The sequence below is a fragment of the Notothenia rossii genome (assembly GCF_949606895.1).
Source record: "Notothenia rossii genome assembly, chromosome: 7".
Taxonomy (NCBI): domain Eukaryota; kingdom Metazoa; phylum Chordata; class Actinopteri; order Perciformes; family Nototheniidae; genus Notothenia; species Notothenia rossii.
Genome location: NC_136905.1, coordinates 72,888,029 through 72,909,555, shown reverse-complemented (window position 1 = coordinate 72,909,555; position 21,527 = coordinate 72,888,029). Strand labels below are relative to the sequence as shown.

Here is a 21,527-nt window from a genome sequence, read left to right as displayed (position 1 = left end):
TGTGTGTGTGTGTGTGTGTGTGTGTGTGTGTGTGTGTGTGTGTGTGTGTGTGTGTGTGTGTGTGTGTGTGTGTGTGTGTGTGTGTGTGTGTGTGTGCGCGCGCTGTAGACTGACCTGCTCTCTTCTGTCTGTGGCTCTGTGGTGAAATCGATGGCCTCTACTGCTCTGGGTGTGTCCTTCTCCTATTCCTCTCCCTGTGGGACAATTGCTGCCAAATCAAACTTTCCACAGCTCCCACTGACGCTTCCTCAGTAGACTCACAGCTGCAGTCACCTGAGTGCCTGTCTCGCTGTCTATCTACTCATCTCCTCGCCTGCTTGCCCATCTCAGCATCCCCCTGTCTGTTGATGCCTCCTAATCTAATATGATGACTGTCTCCTCCTTACCTGCAAAACAAACTTCAACTTTTAGATGAGTCATGCAGCAGTTCTTGGCTGTGACCCACTCAAAAACAAAGAACGCTGTCACTGTCTTCAGGAACATTAATATTCTATGAGGGGATTTTCAGTCTGCCATTAATTAAATCCAGTTATGAGGATGTTTATTGACAAGAAGCTACCCATTTGGTGAATGAAAATGGAAAAACAGTTAAATTCTTGTTTCTCAGCAGCTGAAGGGGCAACTGCAGCAGGTCAGGATGTACTTTTCCTTCGGTACTCATTAATTTCACAGCCTAGCGCAGTGGTTTAACACCTTCAGGTGTCGTCACTGATTGGCGCAGTAAAGACAAAGCAGGATCAGTGCGTGCGTACTCTCTCAACAGAATAGAGGAACTGTGTTTGTTCTCTTTGCTGACCCAAACACACAAAAACGTGCTTACAGAAATAAACACGTACAAATGGTGGTCAGATATGTTGTTGCACAAATATATTGAAACGGAGGATAGTGTTCTTTCTAAATAGGCATTACTTCAAATTGGAAAATGTCAAACAAGCGCTGAAATGATTAGTCAATTGATTGATAGATGATATGTCAATCAATGTCCATTAACAAGACTATTTACTCCAACATGTGCAGTGTTCTGTATGTTCACATGGTTTGTTTGTGTGTAGAGGCTAGGAATGCCTAATTTGGGAAAAAAGTACATGTTACTATTTTGACTGATATTGCAATTGCTTTATGATTTGCAGTATGAGAGAACATTTTTACACATCATCTTGAAAAAATATATTACAATTAGGGCTGTCAAACGATTACATTTTTTAATCAGATTAACCACAGCTTAAAAATTAATTAATCATGATTAATCACCATTCGAACTATGTCCAAAATATGCCATTTCTTTATGTATATTGTTGTGGGAATGGAAAGATAAATGAAAGAAGGTGGATATATCCATTTCACATATAGTATGTATGTGTATTATAAAAAATGTCTGTGTGTCAAAATGAAAGACAGCCCACACACCAATCAATCATCAAACCGTGGGGTCTTAATTCATTACGTGTTGATTTCTATCAATGGGGGAGTACTTCAGGAAAGTCGACGGGGCGGCGGCTAATGGAGTACTTCGTGACCACTGTGAACGTTGTGATCAGCTGTTTTAGCGCAGTTCTCCAGTGAAGGGAGGTAGTCTCCCTCCGCAGCCGGTTGGCGTAGTTTTGGCACAATTCCGTTGTACAGACAGCCGTTAACAGCAGCCCTGTCTGTGCACACGGAGACCGACTCTGTCGTCCGGTGATCTAACCGCCTTCTGGAAAAGCTTCACAAGTACGTCGGTACGCAAATGCGCGAAATTAAGTGACGGTACGCATTTCTGATTACGCACATAACCTGCGCACCAGTTATGTGCACCCCTGTACTACAGCAAAATTATTCTCCGTCGGGACTTCCTGCAACAACACCACGCCGTTATCTTGATTCTGATTGGCCAGAAGACATTATCAAAGATGTTCTATTGAGAAGACAATCACTACCTGACAAAAGTTTTCAAAACCGTTTCTAGTCTTCAGTATTCTTGTTTTTGGCGTGAGAATAGTTTGGGCAGCGTGAGAGCGTGAGATTGAGAGTGAAAGCGTGTGTCACACGCCAGATGCGTGAGAGTTGGCAACCCTTGTTTGTGCACCCCTGTACTACAGCAAAAGTATAGAGAACCGCAGTGACGCGTCGTGAAACCCGGAAGTAAGTTAGCATTTTTAGCACTTCCGGTTCCTTCCTCAAAAAGCAATGCATTTTTTCCATAGGGTGTTGGAAAATAGCTCGAAATAAGGTCTGTGGTTGACACAAGTTTAAGAGATGAATCACGTTTTGTTCTACGACATTAAATACATCAGCAGTGACCCCACTGGGGAGTTTTGAAGAGTTTGCATGTCTGAAAAACGATGGTTGTTACCAAGTGGCTGAATAGGACTACAGAAATTGTCGAGGCCGTTGTACGTCATTACGCTGAACACGTAAACATTCCCGCTAAGTTTGTTTTCCCCTGTGTTCTGCTTGAAAGCAAGTACCTGCCTATCTTTAGTATCTGTATATCTATATCTGACCATTAGAATCTGTATTTTTGAAATTGTCGTTTTTAACACCGTAGTTTTACAAATTATAGAATAATTAATTACCAGTGTTTTCCAATTTTACTCGGCAGTTCGTTTTGTTAGCTAACGTTAGCTAAAGCTAGCGCTACTAGTTAGCTACGCAATGGTTTGTTGCTTTGCTCCGGGTTGCAGCCACAGCGTCTTCGCATGAAACGTGCTTGTTCTATCGTTTCCCGGCCAATGTTTTCCAAAGGAGAGTGGATTCGTGCCATGAGGTAAGCTGACGTTACATTTTTGTCCATGTCACGGTGAAATGTAAATGATGGGTAGTGTCTGTATTGCGCTGCTGAAAAGACCGCAACATAAGTATAGATAATGAATACATCCTATTAAAACCTGTGTGGCTTATATGATAAGTCTAATTAGTACAAGCAGCATAACGTTTCACCATGTAACTAAAGATTGTAGTCAGGGAAATCAGTTTGACATATTGAACTAATAACAAATCACCTCTGGCTGGCAGAGAACTCTCTGCTCCATAGCTTCTCTTGGACGTAAAATCACATGTAAATTTTACATTTATATTCAATTTAATATTCCATCCCTCACATACTTTTGTATATATTATAACTTATATTTTGTTTTTCTTGTTATGCTGCTGCAACACAAACATTTCCCAAATTGGGATCAATACAGTAATATCTTATCTTAATTAATTAAGAAATATAACTATTATAATTAGTGTAGCAGCTGACACCTATTTTCCATATGGATTAATCTACCATTTATTTCTTTAGTTCAATTTTCATCTATAAAAATGTCAAAATAGTGAACATGTTCACGAGACTTATCAAAGTGCAAGTTTATATCTTTAGATGTTTTGTTTTAGCCTATGTACTGTATGTCTTAATGCTCTTATATGTGACGGTGTGACTTTCATGAAACTAATATTTTATATCTTCCCAACAGACGAGCTGACAGGAAACCTAACACTCTAACAACCACAACTTTGCAAAGGCGAGTAAATGTAAATTAAAAACAATTCACCATTTTTTAATTTCTTCTTCCTTGCAGTGAGGTGAAGCTGACCTTGCACTTGTTGCCAGTAAGGATGTTCCTCACGCAGGCTGAATGTTTCTCCTTCCTTACTGACACAGAAGCCCTTGATTTGCAATGCTTCACTAATTGTCATTTCCCTGGCTCCGTTGGGACACTTTACCTCCAGCACAGCGGAAGACCCTACCAGACCATCTGGAGATGCCCCCAACAATCCTGATAGGGAGAGCCACAAATCTGACTCATGGACCTGCATCTGGTTTGCAGTGGTGAATGCCCTGACGCCCTCACATTCATTCATAGTCCCCCACTGTACAGACAAAACACCATCAAGGGCCTGTTGTTGCCCTAGCACCCTGGCAATAAAGGAAGCAGTCACACGCTTTGACCTCAGGACAGCTCCAAAGTTGCTGGCAGTCAACCTTCCTTTCCTGAACAAATGCCAGTTTGGGTTGGTTTGCTGACCAGTGGTAGCCACCTGAATTGCCCTCTGTTGCTCTTCAGACAATGCCATGCTTGCCACAATTGCCTCAGGTCCCTGATGCCCAACAGATTTGATAATTTCAGGAACAGTAAGTGTTTCCAAGCTGTAGTGTTCCTCTTCTGGCTCGGGGGAGAGAAGCCAAGAAATTCCTGAAAACCAGCCCCCGAGTCTGTCCCTCAGCCAGTCACGATCTTTGGAGGTGGGCTCTCTTTTCAGCGGGTTAAATTAGTTATTGGTTTCAACAGTCACATTAAAACAGTTACTAAATCAGCTTACTACCACCTAAAGAACATATCTAGGATTAAAAGACTAATTACACTGCAGGATTTGGAAAAACGTGTCCATGCAGTAGACTGGACTACTGCAATGGTGTCTTCACAGGTCTCACTAAAAAATCTATTAGAAAGCTGCAGCTGATTCAGAACACTGCTGCTCGAGTCCTTACCAACACTAAGAAAGTGGATCACATCGCTCCAGTTCTGAAGTCTTTACACTGGCTTTCTGTGTGTCAAAGAATACATTTCAAAATACTGCTGCTGTTTATAAAGCACTGAATGGTTTAGGACCAAAATGCATTTCTGACCTCCTGCTAAATGATGAACCATCCAGATCTCTCAGGTCTTCAGGGACTGGTCAGCTTTCTGTCCCCAGAGTCAGAACTAAACATGGTAAAGCAGCGTTCAGTTATTATGCTCCAAATATCTGGAACAAACTCCCAGAAACCTGCAGGTCCGCTGCAACTCTGACTACTTTTAAATCCAGGCGGAAGACTTTTCTTTTTGTCGCTGCTTTTAATTGAACTATTCATATCTTAGACTGCGCTGTAACTTTTATCCATGTATTTTTTCTTTTAATGTTTATTTTATTAGCTTTTCTTTTTCATGAATGATTTTAAATGCCATTTTCTTAATGTCTTTCATTTTTTGTAAAGCAATTTGAATTGCCTTGTGTTGAAAAGTGCTATATAAATAAACTTGCCTTGCCTAATAAAGATTTCATGTGACACATACAATTGATTTGTTGATGGGAATTAATGTGAATAAATTAACTCTAGGTTAACGGTACTCTTGCTATCACTACTCACCGACACTATAAACCTTGTCCCTCATGCTAGCCCTGACAACACCGGTAAGCACACCTTCATCTAGGCTGCACTGTTACGTGTCCTGACTTGTAGTGGTTCTCTCCTCTATCTACACTCTTGTCATCTTTGTAAAACGATATCAGACTGGTAATTGACACAGCCATGACTTCTAGTTAAATTCAGTGTGGCTAAAATGAAAAGCTTTGTTAAAATATGCAAGCACGCGAAAGTCAAATTCAGCTTTATTGTCAAAAATTCTACATGTGTTATACATCCAGAAATATCGAAATATCGTTTCCCACAGTGTGACATGTATACATAAAACAAAAAGGGCCTAGATAAACGTGGTATACATTAAACAAAACAAAAAGGGCCTAGATAACCGGGGTATACAGTTTAAAATGTTAATATATTTAAAGTGTTCAAAGTGCAGTTTCAGTGCAAGTCAGTTGAAACGATCTTAAGTTGGCGTGGCGTTGAAGTCGTGCGACCCTGCTGCTGTGCTGGCTTGTAGTTCGTTTATAGCATAAAGTTAGCATTTCGCTTTTGGCGACTAGATTTATGATTTAAAAAATTAGAAAAGTAGGGTTGACATGTGGAGATTATCCGGCTGAACAAAACGTGATCCCTCTCTTAAATGTGTGTCAACCACAGACCTTATTTCGAGCTATTTTCCAAAATCCTATGGAGAATTTGCATTGGTTTTTCACGAAGGAACCGGAAGAAGTTTACATCCGGGTTTTACGACGCGTCACTGCGGTTCTCTCCGTCGGGACTTCCTGCAACAACACCACGCCCTTATCTTGATTCTGATTGGCCAGAAGACATTATCAAAGATGTTCTATTGAGAAGACGATCACTACGTGACAAACATTTTAAAAAACGTTTCTGGTCTTCGGTATTTCCAGACAAGTGGCTTACTGCTGTCTGTGCAATTCTCGGCGCGAGTTGGCGGACTTTATTTTGCTTACTTTAACATCATTTTTCATGGTGGGGCTAAGCCATTTCTTGGTATGGGTGTAGCCTACCCCAGCCATACCCTGGCGCTGCCACTGGTGGGATGTATGGGGCGGGCCATTCTGCACATGCGTTAAATATTTTAACGCAATTAATTCAAAAATTAATTACCGCCGTTAACGCGATAATTTTGACAGCATTAATTAAAATCAGTAACGACATTACTTAACTCAGAATGTTGTTTTACATATTTTGCCTTTACCAACTATTGCACATACTGCGATTTGGACATGGTATAGTGCATATTTGGATTTAGATAAACCTTCTATTGATAGTGCAGCTCTAGAAGCTCATTGAAAGTGCACCTTGGCTCCTTCAGTTCAGACGTATGAGTCAAGCAATGTGCATGTTTCTAAGTGTAACCTCATGTGCATGTGGCTTCCTGTTTGCCTAACCACTAGTAAGAGTTGCAACATTCTGCCTTTGCCATGCAGGCTGATTCCCTGTGAGCCATCGTCTCCTCTGTGGTTTGGTGATATGAATCAGCCAATAGGCCTCTGTAAGCACAAGGCTGCCCTGCTGCCTGGCTGATAAGTGGGCCACACAGAGAAGATGGAAAATACTTAGGGCGTTCTCACTCCCTCTCTCTGCCTGGTTCTGTGTGGCTCGCTCTCCTTCCCTCGCTCACCCAGCCTCTTTCACTTACCCCCCCCCCCCTCTCAATCCTACCTCAAACTCTTCCCTTCACACCCTGTTAACGTCTCCCTCTGTCTATGCTGTTCTTTTAAGTGATGGGGTTAAACTAGAGGAGACAGAAAACAGCGGGGCGCTCTTCAAGGCTTGAAGCTTCTTTTTGAAGTTCTCCTTTAAAGTTCTCCTTCTTTCGCACAGTTCAATAGTAGGTGGCTGTCACCTGTTTCATCCCTGTGTCTTTGTAGTGACACCAGGCGTGCAGTGTCGTCTTTGCCTAGCGATGTCATCATTTTTCATTAGAAACATCTCTGCCCTTGTAGCGGCGTGGTGCACAGTACAGTTGATGCAAAAGCCTCTTGACACAGTGACAATTGTAAAGCACACCTACATGGTCCTGTGAGCTCGGAACAAAAGACTCTGTTACCTTTCATCTGTCTTTGGTTTCCCCGTCCATCGAGAGCTCTTCACTCATTTGTTCCCGTCCGACCTTGTCTCTCACAACAGGGCTAATGTCTGCACATAATGAAACCCACTCGCAGACTGATTGCACTTCTTGCTGTTTGGTCATGAGAAATTAATGGAGTGCTGCACAAATATTGCAGATGTATTCTCCTGAAAAGAATCAGCCTCCCACCAGTCTGTGTTTTGCCCTGCAGAGAGAAGTGAGCAAGCAAAACATATCCTGTTGAATGATTGTTTGGACACATCACTAGTGATTCCCTAACCGCTTTCATTATGTTGTCCGTGTCCTGCTCATTTAAATGCAGCTTGAGAATAAAACACACTTCGATGGCCTGTATATAAAGACAGCTAATGTTGCCGCCCGTGGCAGCGATGTGCAGGCTGACCTCATCAGGAGAGCCTTGGCCTGTCTGCTCCATCCTCTGTGACTCTCCTACCCTGCTCCCTCCTTGGGGAATGGCGGCCTTCTGTATGCAGCTAGATTTCAATGGCATCTCAACTGAGAGCAGCAGTGAAATGCAGAAAGAGACAGGATTAATAAGAGAGTGGGTGCCTGTGCAGCGGCCACTTGTTCGCCCACAAATGCAACGCAACAAAACGCATGACAGACAGGAGTCAGTAGGGTAATATGGAGATGAGTCGAAATGAAAAGGGAGATTAACGGGGGCCTTGTTTGAGGATCTGTGCAGCTGTGACGGCAACGCAGGGTTGACGATGAATTGACAGCTCTTCACCAGACATCGATCAGAGGTATTCAGAGGTGTTTTGGGGTGGTGGGATATGGCAGAGAGATGGAGAGATGAGAGAGCGCTGCATGGAGCTGGAGGCCCGGGCAGAGTGATGGATCACCTACATGCCGCAGCAGCCCCGCCACGCTGAACTCACCCTCAGAATTGATGAGCCACACCTCTCGTCTGCCCTTCTCTCCTTTTCCTGTCATATCCACTATTCTTCCATCACCCGCCTGCATTCTCCATCTCCATTTCTTCATTTGGTCACTCTCTGTCTCCACGTTCCTCAAGCTTCTCATGTCTCTCTCTCTGGCCCTCCACCTTTATCCTTTCTTTCTTCATTTCTCCCCCCCCCCACAATCTCCACATGGCAGGAGAGCCTTGGAATGCAGTGCCATACTAATAAGGTTAGAGGGAGCATCTCTGTTTCTCAGGGTGACACCTTTTATAAATGACAGGAGCATGAGGCCCTGCCGGTGCTCAATCACCTCTGCAGGTGATCGCCCATGGGGAGCCCAGCATGTGTGGTGTGTGAGCGTGTGCGGGCGTGTTTGTGTGTTATTGCCTCAGTGGGTCTTGCAGCAGCCAGGTTTACGGTGGAGCTAGTTGAAGTGGACAACAGTATTAGGAAGGAAACAAATCCGGGGGCCTAGTGAAGGCGAAGGAGAGAAATGACAGCATGGAGCTCTCCTGACCACCACTGCCTTGTTATGGCTCCCCGATGTGTGAACCAGGGACACACAAAACAGACACTTCCTCCTTTTATTGCCTTACACCACCTCTATCTCTGTTCTGTAGTCTGTCGCCTCACAGGCCTGCTTTATGGCCTCCACGAGGGGAGGGATGTTATCCTGTATCGGTCTACAGGCTCCTTTTTTCACTGTTTGTGCTTGTTCATGCCAGTGTTTTCAGAACAAGGAGGAACTTTGAAACACACAGGGGTATGCCGCCCTTGGTTCATCTGAAAACACACCACCTTTATGTAAAAATCACACTTAGATGTTTTTCCAAACCTAACAAAGTCATTTCCCCCCCTAATCATAACTAGGGTTGCAGTTTTTTTCTTTAGTTACCATTTTCAACATTGACCACATGTTTAAAACTGCAACTATAATGCATGAGACAATATGTTTGCCTTGTAGAATTGAGAATGCTCTGTTCTTCTATCTGTACTGCCATGTCCTGCCCACAAGGTAATCTAGCCTCTCAGAAAAGGACGACAAATTGCAAAAACACTAGTTTATTTTAGACCAACTGGGTTAGCGCCTATAGCTATCACTAAGGGATTCATGAATGGTGTTTTTTCTCTGCATGCAGGAGCTTTAGACCCAAATGTCATAAATGGCAGAATCAAAGCAGACAGATCATTGGAATGGCCTCAGGAAGCCAGCAGGTGATAATCTTTCCTCAATGCTATTTCTATAACAGGTCTCCTTAAGCTGCTAGGAACGGCAGCCCACATCACTATCAAGGAAAAGGTCTGCCATGGTGCATGGATGTATATGTTCCCTTTCTGGCTGTTAATATGGGCTGCGTGCCAGTTATGATAATTGCCAAAAAAGCTGTAAAGTTTTAACGCCTCAGCCACGAGCACACACCATGGAAGTGAGTGCAGCGTAGGGCTGAACGATGAATCGATTTTAAATCCAAATCGCGATTTGAAATGATGCAATTATCAAATTGCAAAGCCTGCAATTTGTTTTCCTTTAATTTTGTTTGTTGTTGTTCTTCTTGTGTGTCAGTCATCCACACCAATCACAAGTGCTGTGCTCCACATGTACCAGTCATTGTTAACCAATCAAAAGTGGCCCATGATAGTAGCAGGTGATAGACGGATTGAACCAATCCCCTGCCAAGTATTTTTCAAATACTTTTCCAAATGGCTTCCATTGGAGCTTTCCTAGATGGTTTGGTGAAACAAACCATCTAAGTCAGGTTAGTAATGCTCCATGTTTTACATCTATTACAGGGAGAATCTTAAACTAAAGCTTGACTTTAAAGCAACCCAACAGAAGTTTCATGTAAGTTTACAAGTTCTTTCACTCGTAGCTCGGGCTGCGGGGGTGTTAGAGACGGGAGCACGTTGATAGGACCTTCCTAGCCGGAGACATGGACGCATTTTACAATAAACTTCCGTTGGGTCGCTTAAAAACAGATATCGCAAATTGAATCGCAATATCTGACAGAAAAATGTTTTCCCCAAATCGTGCAGCCCTAGTGCAGTGTCATCATTTCGGAACATAAAAGCTACTCAGCCAGTCAAAGCAGTCTGGGTTCATTCTCTCCTTGCTGCCCAGTCTGAGCTATTTTTAGCCTCCCTGTGCAGCATGGCTCAACCAGCGTCGTAGCTACCTGGGTGTGAGGGCTTTGTCACTCCTGTAGGCTGGAGCGGCACTGATCTTGCACGCTTTACAGCTTCCTACTTCCATAGGGCTGCCAAACAACTCCTGCAGTGAAAGCAATGGAACAGACACAGAGTCGAAAAACAGTTAGTGTCTAAATGAAAGGTCCAAAAGTATTAGATTTTTCTTTTAACTTATACTTTGCGCTTTTTATCATGAGACAGAACAGTATTTTAACAAGCTGACACTTTTCTGTTCAGAACAATGCTAAGTAAACGTATTCAAGTGATTATTGATAAACTGATTAAAAAGTAATACACGAAAAACTGGAAGCAATCTTTCCTTTACAGAAGTGCACAGTTTACATGGTTTTACGAAACAATATGTGTTTGAGCGTTTACTTGCTTTAATTGTAAAAAAACGTTTCAAATGATTGTTAAAAGACAACAGCACTTGAAAGACTGTAAAAGGCATGCATGATATCATGAATCATTTGTTTTAAGCTAACTGCAGGCGATACAGAAAAGTGCCTTTCCTCTTGTTTTGCATGCACTGTTAGTCACAGCCATTTTGTTAAGGTACTGTAGTCTCTCTCCTGCAGGTATACAAACGTGTCCCTATTAATTCAGCATAATATTATTCAGCATTCTCTGGCATGGTAAACAAATGCTCCAAACAGATTCATTTGAAGCGACTGCGCCGCAATCCCACGGCGCATTAGAGCTGTTTAAATGCATTGAGTGATCTGAGACACTCACTCAGAGCCCTCGTGATGGTTTCCCCTTTCTTCTCGTTTTCTCTTGAGTTCAGACACGGCACCAGCGACACAACGGCACACGTGTAACCTAAAAACGTTGTACCATGATGCATCATTCCTGAGTGGCGGTTTAACCGAGCTTCATCTGTGGTTTGAGGCTTTCTATCTATTTTGTTTTTGTTTTATGCAACAAACAGGCAACACTAGTGAATGATGTAACAAGGAAATCCAATCTAGTGTTGAGTAGTAATAAACTAAAACCCTTTAAATTCTCTCAACATGCAAACCAATATCAGACAGTCCTGCGGCCGCCAAAGATAACACATCCCAGTCTCGCTCTGTTCCGCCTGTGGGCTGCTGAGGCTAAATTCTCTTTCTCAATGGGTGGTAATCTGAGGATTAATGGCAGAACACATCTGCCAGTCATGTGGCAGCGCGACACAGATGGCGAGGGACGCACACAAGGGACGCAGACAGGGAAACGATTGGCTCCAACATTCTGTCACTTGTCCGCTACAACATGCTGCTGCAAGGCTCTAATGTTTTCAATCAACTAAATCAATATTCCTCAAGTACATGAGTGGCTCCCACTTGTACAATCTCCCCCATTGGGTCCTCGATGAGGTCGCTCCCTTGAGGGAGTGTTTCGTTGAGGCTATTAAATGTTGTGTGATTTTTACACACAATCTTTACATTCAAAGATTAAAGGAACATTTTGCAGGTTTTGAAGTTGAGTTGCATGAGGTCGGTACTTATCAGTAGTGAATTTATTGCGAGCTGTAAATGACGCTTGGCAAGCCCCCAGTTTTGAGAATAAGACAGCAGTACGCGCAGCAAAGCTAAGCTATGCACTGACCTAAAAGAAAGGCAAACCTAACAAAAAATCTAAATCTGTTTTGGGGTAAGCTTTATTGTTAAAATTCGCCATTTCTTGCCAGCAAACTGCCTTTTCTGATGGGAAATGTATCCTCACAGAACACAGGGGTTGCTGGTGTACTGCTGCCTCCATCAGTAAGTTAGATTGTCTAGTGGTTTTGGCAAGAGTACCGGTATTTGATAACGTATTTACTTCCCCATTGGAAAAGGATTTTTGACAACAAGGTAAAGCAGGGAAAATATTCTAAATAAAGCGCACACTTCACTCATATTGATTTTTTCTCAGTGGACCTTTCTTTGTGGTGTCTAAAATACATTATCTGCTGCCCCCTTCCACTGAAGTACATTGCTTTGCTCCCATGCCTTTACTCTTCCAAGGTGCCATCTATATTCACTGACTGTAGATATTACCTTAAACAACCCCACCTGAAAAACTTCACTATCTCTTTAAAAAAACATGTTTTATAAAATTGAATACCACTATTTTGTCCTTTAGAAGACACTTGCTATTTTGTAATCTTAAAATCTCCACTCCCCTTTCTACTACAACGTGTTTCCTTAACTTATGACTGTTGTAAGGCTACTGCCACCAATGGCCCCCATAACAATAGCAGCAGCCACTGTGGCTGATGTAATAGGGGTTCCATTGGCTTTCAGGGGCGCAGTAATAGCACATATCCAATATGGAGGCAGAGAAAAAGATGATCCTAACAATGCCTCTTGCAGTGCCTCTGGCTACAGGGCCAACACACACTCACACTCACAAGCCCACACACAATCACACACTATCTGTGTTTTGCTCTCCTTAGAGGAGCAGGGGAGCAGGCACATGTGTCTCCCTGAATTACTTTAAAGAAGAGGCAGTGGGAGTGATTCTATTCCAGTCGGAAAAAACACAGTCAACTCTGATTTAATAAAACAACACTCTCACTTGCTGTGTATGCCTCATTCAGTTTTTGTCTAAGTTTTGCTCCTTGCCCTTCATTTCCCCTATTTTCTCCTTTGTGTCTGAGCAGGTGGTGGGTCCCCCGGCTGCAGGGGCTTTCCGAGAGCGCCCTCCCAAACCAACCACCTTTCGCAAGTTCTACGAGCGCGGGGAGTTCCCGATGGCACTGGAGCATGACGCCAAAGGCAACCGCATTGCATGGAAGGTAGGAACGCTTCCCATTTCCCAAGACTTGACTAATGCTTGTGGTTTTCACACGACATTAGCAAAAAGTCTAAGGTGCAACATTCGCCAACAGTGAATGTGAATGGGGGAAGTTCCTCTTAATAACACAAAAATACAAATCTATGAGCTGGCAAAGAACAAGAAAACATCAATCAGGCAATGAAGAAAATTGTCATCAAAGATTTTTTTATTTACAACTACACACACAGTAGTAGTCCCCCCACCCCCCCCCCCCCACCACATTGTTGTCATGGTGGTTGAATAGAAGGCTCAAACAGGTGTTGTGCAAACACCAATTATAGTCATCATTGTCAGCCGACGGAAGGTGATGATGACAGTCTCTCACACATTCACCGGTCCAATGTGGCCTGCTCTCCTGTAGGAGGCAGTGTAGATTAGCTCACTTGAAGGCTCCACCTGTCTCACAGCCCCAATCACAGAATCCGTCAATCACAACCTCTATAGGAACTCAGGGCAGGCGCAGCCAAACAAAGAGACTGATTGTATGTTTTTGTGTGTACTGCATGTGTGTGTGTTTCAATGCGCAAGCCTCCACAGAGCCATTAGACTCCTCACTGTGTGTGTGGGATGAATGCATTCCTATAATGTTGCTTTATTTCAGCCCCCACTATGCTGCCGGCTATCTTATAACTTCTCAACTGCTGTGCAGCAACCACTCTTAATGACATGTATTCATAGTAAGCAACGATAAATGAATCAAACAAATGATACACTTCTCCTCCCACTTCTCCTACTTCAAAGAGAGAAGGAAATGGGTGGGTGGGTGAGTGAGCTTTCCCGCTAGTTAGCTGTCTGTCTTCAGGTGAAAACACAGTAAAAGCTCTCTTTGTATGAATTATTTATGTCAAATGTTCAAATGAATCTTTTCGTTTGCAAAAAAATATAATGTATTTATTTTGTGTTCTGCCCATGAAAAAGCACTCAGCAGTTGGGATGTGGTGTATGAAATTGTTGCTGTCATCTCCATCCCAGCTGTTATGCGTATTGATTTCCCCCCAATAATTATACACATGCTCATTCTAAAATCCTCCTCAAAAGAAGAGTTTATTGCTCGAGTCTATTTTGATTACTTGCACTGACTATGAGCAAATGTCTTTTTTTTTTTTAAAAAGTTGTGTCTGTGTTGGAGGCGGTACATTTTCCTTTGTGATTAGTGTTCTCTTAAAGTCAGTCTTTATCATCCTTCTGTTTGATTTGAGCACTTAAGGTAGCAGTAGCACCTGCTTTGTGTATCTGTGGTGTGTGATTAAATGTAGGTGTAGTCGTGTAACAGAGAGTGTACCCATGATCGGAGTAAGTGGAGAGGGGCTGCGGCGTGTTTGCACTGAGCTGCCCTCGGGGCACAAGTTCAAGATGGTAGCTCCGGATCAATCCAAGTCTGAGAGCTCAGCCCCCTAGCAAATAAAAAAAGTCTTGGGAAAAAAGAGAGACTCTTTCGGAAAGAAAAATAAATAGTGTGTTGATTTAGATTGTGGACTGAGTACCCAAGCATACAGTGCAGGTATTTGTGTGTGTACTGTATTTCTATCAGTGTGAGTGTCTGTATTTAAGAATCTGTATTCAGGTCAGGAGTTCAGCGCCCCTCCTACAGAGATGCTGTCTGTACATGTTTACCTCTGCACTGCAGCCCAGGCAAACATGAAAACACAAACAGGTCCGCTCCAATGTCGGAACTATGCTCTGTTGTACAGTTGCACCCAGTCCACTTCTCATCCACTGTTCGTATACTAACGGAAATGAATTCACTATGATTCACTATGATGTGACACAATATAAAGAGACTGCTTCTGGATAAGTAGGACAAGGTGGGTTTAAAGATGCAAAATTTCATCCTGGTTGACCTACATCTAAAGTCATTTCTGTTCCTTCAGCACATTTTATGCTGATGTCCTATCAGTAATAGTAATGTTATTGTGGTCCATCGATCAATAAATTCATCAGCGTGGGCCATGTTGTCAGATAAAGCTCTCGCCAGTTCCTGCATGCACCATGGTGCATTTCACATGAACTTATACTTACAAAAAATACATTACGCGTCTTTTTGTAAGATTGCAAACAAACCATTGTGAAAGGAAACCTACATAGATAAAATATACGTGCATGTGTATACATGCTAAAAACTGATTTGTTGACCTTGCGTTCATTTACTCTTGGAAAATTAGTGTTTTGATTCTGCAAATCGATGCGTCATATCGGCTTGAAAAATGTTTCGGGTTATTTACGCATGGAGCGCATTGAATTGCCTTGTGTGGAAATGTGCTATAGAAATAAACCTGCCTTGCCATGGAGCAGGAAAACTAAGCAAAATGAAAGCAAAGCAAGAAGCATGTTGAGGTTTGGAATCCTTTGTATTGCTACTTGTGAAATGTAAAGCCAACATTCACTAGTCCTGGAAAGTATATCTCAGCCTATTTGGCTCGCTAAATGCTTTCTGTAAGAGCCTCTCAATAAATAAAGCTCCCCAGCATTATACGCTGGGCAGGCACTTGAGAATCGGCTTGTGTGAGCAGTGTTGCATACATCTGCAGAGTTTTTCTGTTGATTCTCAATCGGATCAGCTGATACCAACCAATTCCTTTACATGGGAGTCATTTCAATCGATTGTAATTTAAAAAATATTGCATCTTGGTTGTTCTGATAAAGTCCATGATTAATTGTTGAAACAGAAAACATCAATGATGAATTAAACACAATTATTTCTGCAGCCCTAACTGTATTTCATGGTTTTGAAACATCAGTTGGATTTATTAGTGTTGGTAAAAGATAGTTATACTGTACAGTATTTGTTTTGTTGTTCGAAGGCAATAAGCTGAGAACTGAAGCTCGGTGTTATCGGATGAATATATTCCTGTTGATGGAACCAGTCTTCCTTTCCTATAGTAAAACAAATGAAAAGCTAGGCTGTAGTTGCCAAGTATTAAATGCTTGAAAGAACATGTTCTTCTTTGTGGTTACAGTATGATCCTGCCAAAAGTGAGTGCTCTATTGCGTAACCTAACGTAGAAGTTACAGTGGAGGAAGATGTGTGAGGCCTAAATGACAAAAATAATTAGGAGCAAAGGGACATCCAACTTTGTGCATTTGTGTGTGTGTGTGTGAGTTTATGGTGTGTGTTTGAGTCTATAAGGGCAGGGGGAATGCAAGTGAACTAAATGTCAAGGGCAAGTTGAAAAAGGGAAGGTTGCATCTGAAAGGTAATTTGGCTCTCCTGAGGTAAAAGCCTCAGCTGTAATGGCGCGCTCAGGTAAAAGCTTTACACGTATGGGGAACATGTGCGGCAGATAGATAAGAGAGACGAGCGAGTTCCTATCCCTGTCTATGTGTATTTGTGTTCCCGCGCGCGTGTGAGTGCACGAGCGTGTGTGTTTTTGTGCCTGTATTTGGCCCCTGCCATAACGTAGAAGCCAAAGGCCTGGAACAGCACCGTAATCTACTTCCATCACCAGTGCCAAAGAGGGAGAGATAGAGAGAGAGAGAGGGGTAGACAAAAAGAGAGAGGAGAGAGAGCTCCATAGGGACTCAGCAATCAGGAGACATGGCAGCCGCTTGGCTCTCAGTTATAATGGATGAGTTGAGGTCTTCCTGCGTTCCCTCTGGGGCTTAGTTGGTCTCTCCCATCTCTACCCTCTGCTGTGCTCTGCGGGCCTGCTGCCAAACACCACGGTACACAGATGCATGCACACAAACCTAACCTCACATGTGCCGTACACCTCCTAAACAGCCCTGCTTATTCCATGTCATTGATCGTATATCTGCTTTATCTTGTCCCCTGATCTCCTGTTCAGCTCTGTGTCTGCGGTACGCTCCAGGATGTTGTTTTGTCCTCCTTTATAAATCCTGCCTGTCTGTTCCTGCAGGCTTCTTCTCCTCCGTGTTCCCCACTGCCCCCCATTCTCCCGGCTCGTGTACTTTATCTATTCCCCTTTGTCCTTTTACGTCTGTGTCTGTCTGGGGGCCAAAGGAAAAGCCATTTTATAAAAAATATCAATGCAAATCTGATTTCTTCCCACCCTCCGCCACCACACTGGGCCTCAGTCGGCAGAATGGGCGTGGAGATGAGGGGGGGGGGGGGACAATCAATTAATCTGATCAAGCGCTTTAGGAAATGGAGAGCCTAAGCGCTCCTAGGGGACGGATATCCATCTCCTTGGGATGATTGAATTACGCACAGAGTGAGAGTTGGAGGGGAGGGTGGGCTGGAGAAATGAGGTGGTTAGGGTGACCGAGGATGAGGGAGCTTGTGCTTGAGAAACGCTGTGGGAGTGTGTGCTTGATACAAGGAGAGAGTGAAAGATAGAAACAGAAATGAAATGGAGCAAAAGAGCGGGGTGAAAGAGAGATGAGGTCATTGCAGGAACAGCAACAGAGAAGAGCCTTATTTCTCTCCCTCCCTCCTACCCCGCAATATTACCATTTACTTTTTTATGTGTCATACCCTATGGTTGATAACCTCCTCTTCCGGCTATATTACATGGCGTGGGAACATCATTTTGCTTTGGAGTCAATTCAAATGCTCTTGACAAATGTGTGATTTATTTAACACTGAGTTGTATTAAGGTATGCATACAGAGGGATTTATAACATTGACCTATGGTAGAAACTAAAATATGTTATATTATCACTGATGATTCACATACAGGGCCTACAGTTACATTGTGCTGGAGTCATGTCCTGAAGTTCAGAACAGACATTAGAAACTGTAGCCAGACAAAGGGTAAGCAGAGAAGCACTTTCACAACAGCTGTTTCATAGGAATGCCTCAGTAAGTGAGCTCTTATATTGTTTTGTAAGCCTCTCAATATGGTGCAACATATTGCTAAGAATTGCACTGCTCCTGAGAAAATGACCTTCTACTAGTTCTGCTAAATGCATACAAAACCTCTTCTGCTCTTTTGGAATGATTTCTTATCCACTGTGTGCATTAGAGCTTTTTGGGGATCCTTTGAATAGACAGAATAATATGGGGTTAACCATGCGTCCTCTCCCGCTCCCTGGCTGAAAGCTGGATACTCCGGGGGGATAGTTCTGTGTCATAAGGAAAAAGATGAAACACAATGAGAGGAGAGAATATGAACAAGCCCCCCTGGGCTTTCTCTGAGACGAGAGAGAAGAGAGAAGGAGGGAGTTTAGATTAGAGAAGTGGAAAAAGCACCAGGCATTCACATCGAAAAAGGGAGAGAATGAAGAGAGAAAGAGGGAGGAGGTGGAGTGAAAGGCCTTCAACAAACAACGCTGGCTAACCATCAAGGCCTGTACGGCTGCCTCCCTGGGGGCAGAGAAGAGTGGAATGACTGCCGGGGAGAGGCCCGATGAGCTGCTGGTGTATCTGAGGGAATGGAGGGACTGTTGGAGCTGAGACATCCTGCAGAGAGAGCTTGTATGCAGATTTTGAACTGCTCCCCCCCCCCCCCCCCCCCCCGTGCCGTCCTCAACCATTTGTCATAGCAGACAAACGCCACGTGAAGCTGATGATGGTTGTTCAGCCTGTGGGCCTTCCACTCTCGCTGTGGTGAGAGACAATAGCAAGAAATGAATCTGTGCAAAAAAGTTGGTTGCGAATATGATTAACGAGTTTCTCGTTCTATGTAATGATATTTGGAACGCTTCGCAGTGTCTCATCATAGGACCCTTCTCTTCTCCCTTCAACTTGCTCTCTGGGTCCCCGAGCTAGGTAACCTCCCACACCTCCAGCCCCATGCCGCACTCCCACACAGCTGGCTCCCTGTGCAGATGGTGACTAAAACACATGCACACACACTTTTGCAAGGGAAACACAGGACTGTTTCCTTCCATGGCAGATGGGAAGAGCTGTGGCTAGCTTGGGGGAAAGAAGGGAGCCCAGAGTGATAGATGACATCACAGTCAAGAGCGGGAAGGAGATTGTAGCAGGGGCAGGGTAGCTACCAAATTAGACAGAGACAGAGGACAAGACAGTGAGGGACATGGCTCGTCTGCCAAGGCTACAAATCATGTCCCTGAATGCAGCACCCGTGCTGTCAGCCCCTCCCTCCCACAGAATAAGCCAGAGATCTATTGATTGGTACTCGTATTTGCTAGCGGGCTCATGCTCAAAATGGAGCCTTTAATTAACTAAATGGACCGGCTGCAGCTGTGTGCGAGCCAATGAGGGAGGGACGGAAAAAGATAAATAGGGGGAGAGAGGGAATGAGAGCCAGCATAAAGAATAAGTGGGGTTAACTGCAGACCCCTATGCTATCAGTCAGGATGGAGAGGACGGACATGAAGAGGGAGACAGAGGTGAGATTGAGTGGGTGTGGTGTGTTACGCCATTCAAATGGACCCCAATAAGGTCTTCTGTTGTTGTTCTGAATGAGGTATCTAAGGGAGACCAATCAGACCCCTTCATGCCATGCTCTCAGTCAATAATCACCCCCAACATGCAAAGTAAGACCCCTGTTTCTACCAACTGCTGCTTGCTCTCCTCCACCCACTTCTCTCTCCCCTTCCATATGCACCATTCTCATTCCTGTCCACCCATCCATTCTGTCAAAGGTTAATTGGTTTGAAAAATGATTCGATTCATTCTGGACCTTAATGCTGTTATCATGCTTTTGTTGGAAAAAAAAAGAAGGAAAAACTACCCCCCACATGCACTTAAGCCTAATTTAAAATAAAGGGGGAAAAGAAAAAAATCCAATTTAATCTTTTTTTTTTCTTCTTACTCTGGCTCAGGCTTGTCCCCACAAGTCTTTCCTTTAAATTATGGCAGAATTTCATTACCTTGAAAGCTTTTCCTGCCCCCTCCCTCTGCTCCCTTCCCTGTCTCCAATACTTTGAATGGATCAGGACTAATGTCTCTCTTGTAACCTCAAGGTCGGAATATTTGGATCCGTGGAAGCGCTCAAGGGTCCCTGTGATTAATGCACTGTACAAAGTACCTTGAAAAAAAAAAATGCGTTGGCTGATGGCTGCAGAGAGTGATCAGTTGTACACACACACACACACACACACACACACACACACACACACACACACACACACACACACACACACACACACACACACACACACACACACACACACACACACACACACACACCATTATTTCCCCTGCAGGTAGTTGTAGATAGAGGTGCCCCTGTCTGTGCCCTTGATGTGGATCATGGGACATATTCATATTCAAATAGGGTTACTAAGAGGCCCTCGCGGAATTCCCCCCCCCCCCCCCAACAGTGCCAAACAGTACTTCCTTCCCCAAGGAGCTTTATGCTTTTCTCTCTTCGCTATGTTACATCTTTACTTACACAGGCTTTGTTGGACACAACCAGACTACCTCTTCCCTCAGAGCTGCTTATAGGATGACACATTTTCACTGGAGGACATCATCCCCCGTGGAGTTACTGTATGAAAAAGTTCAATTGCACCACACTGCTTCGTCAACGACAACTTCAGTTTTCATTTACCTGTTAGCCGTGTCAGAGAATTAATTAGATTACCTCTGAATGTCAAAGAGAGATGGTTTTTCACACTCTGGTATCTACAATAAAACAGCCACAGCCTGATTACTTCTGTGGTCTTGATGTTTTTTGCTGACACAGCTGCGATGTCTGATAAAAGAAAATGTGCTTTTCTCTGTTTCCGTGGCCACCTTGCAGAGGTCCTCGCAGTGGCTGATGTGCATGCTGTCTACGCCCTATTGATCAGAGACACAGAGGCCTCTGTATTGAAGTTGTTTGCAGAACTGCAGATGCTATCTCTGCTTTTGTTAATTATTTACATTTGGTTCCACAAATCTGATCAATAGTTAATTGAGCCAGCGGGAGCCGTCTGAGAGAAGAAAAAAAAACTTTGCAGAAGTAAGGGCCAAATCTAAAGTGCTGCCAGCTTTATTTTCCCTTACACAATAGTATTATAGTGGATTCACTGTTTTTAAGGCAAAGGGAGAAAGCCTGGAAGAAACATTGAATGACTCTGCTCTATTCTAGTCCTCTCTATTTTACAGCAGTAATAACTCTGAATGGCAACATTTTAAGGGAGTGGAACTCATGGCTATTCTCTTGATTGAAGTGCCATATAAAGTGGCAGGTGGCTGACTAGAATACACTTATAGTGTTTGTCTCTGGTGGGCTGTTGGGGAAGAGAGGCCTCTGAACACCAGGAGCTGTGTTTATCAAAGCGTGAGTAGAACTAAATGTAGGAGTATGAGCTGCTCTTACTTAGGAGGCAGAGAGTATAAAAAACCTTTATTTACCCGTAAGAAGTCAACAATATATAAAATAATGTATAGATATGCAGATGATACTGCTAGTTTTAACATTGCAGCGTGAGAAAAATATAGATGATATGGATATAACTACTTAACTGAGCCTTTTGTTTATTATTCTGCATTATGCCTTAGTAGCCTAAGGAAAGGATTGCATGTGGATTAATGAGGAGAAATGAAATTTTTCTCTCTGACAGA

At 43.4% G+C, this 21,527-nt stretch overlaps 1 protein-coding gene and 1 long non-coding RNA gene across 2 annotated transcripts in view; both read left to right on the top strand.

The window, feature by feature from the left end:
* Window positions 1-21,527, top strand: part of pacrg (PARK2 co-regulated) — a 140,467-nt gene that overhangs the window by 11,271 nt on the left and 107,669 nt on the right. The window contains exon 2 of the mRNA XM_079691425.1: window positions 12,930-13,064. Within this exon, the coding sequence (XP_079547551.1) occupies window positions 12,930-13,064 (135 nt within the window). The remainder of the gene's footprint in view (window positions 1-12,929; window positions 13,065-21,527) is intronic.
* Window positions 2,193-5,023, top strand: LOC307013995. Its single transcript, XR_013801121.1, has 2 exons — window positions 2,193-2,746; window positions 3,441-5,023. It is a non-coding gene; the product is annotated as an uncharacterized lncRNA (long non-coding RNA).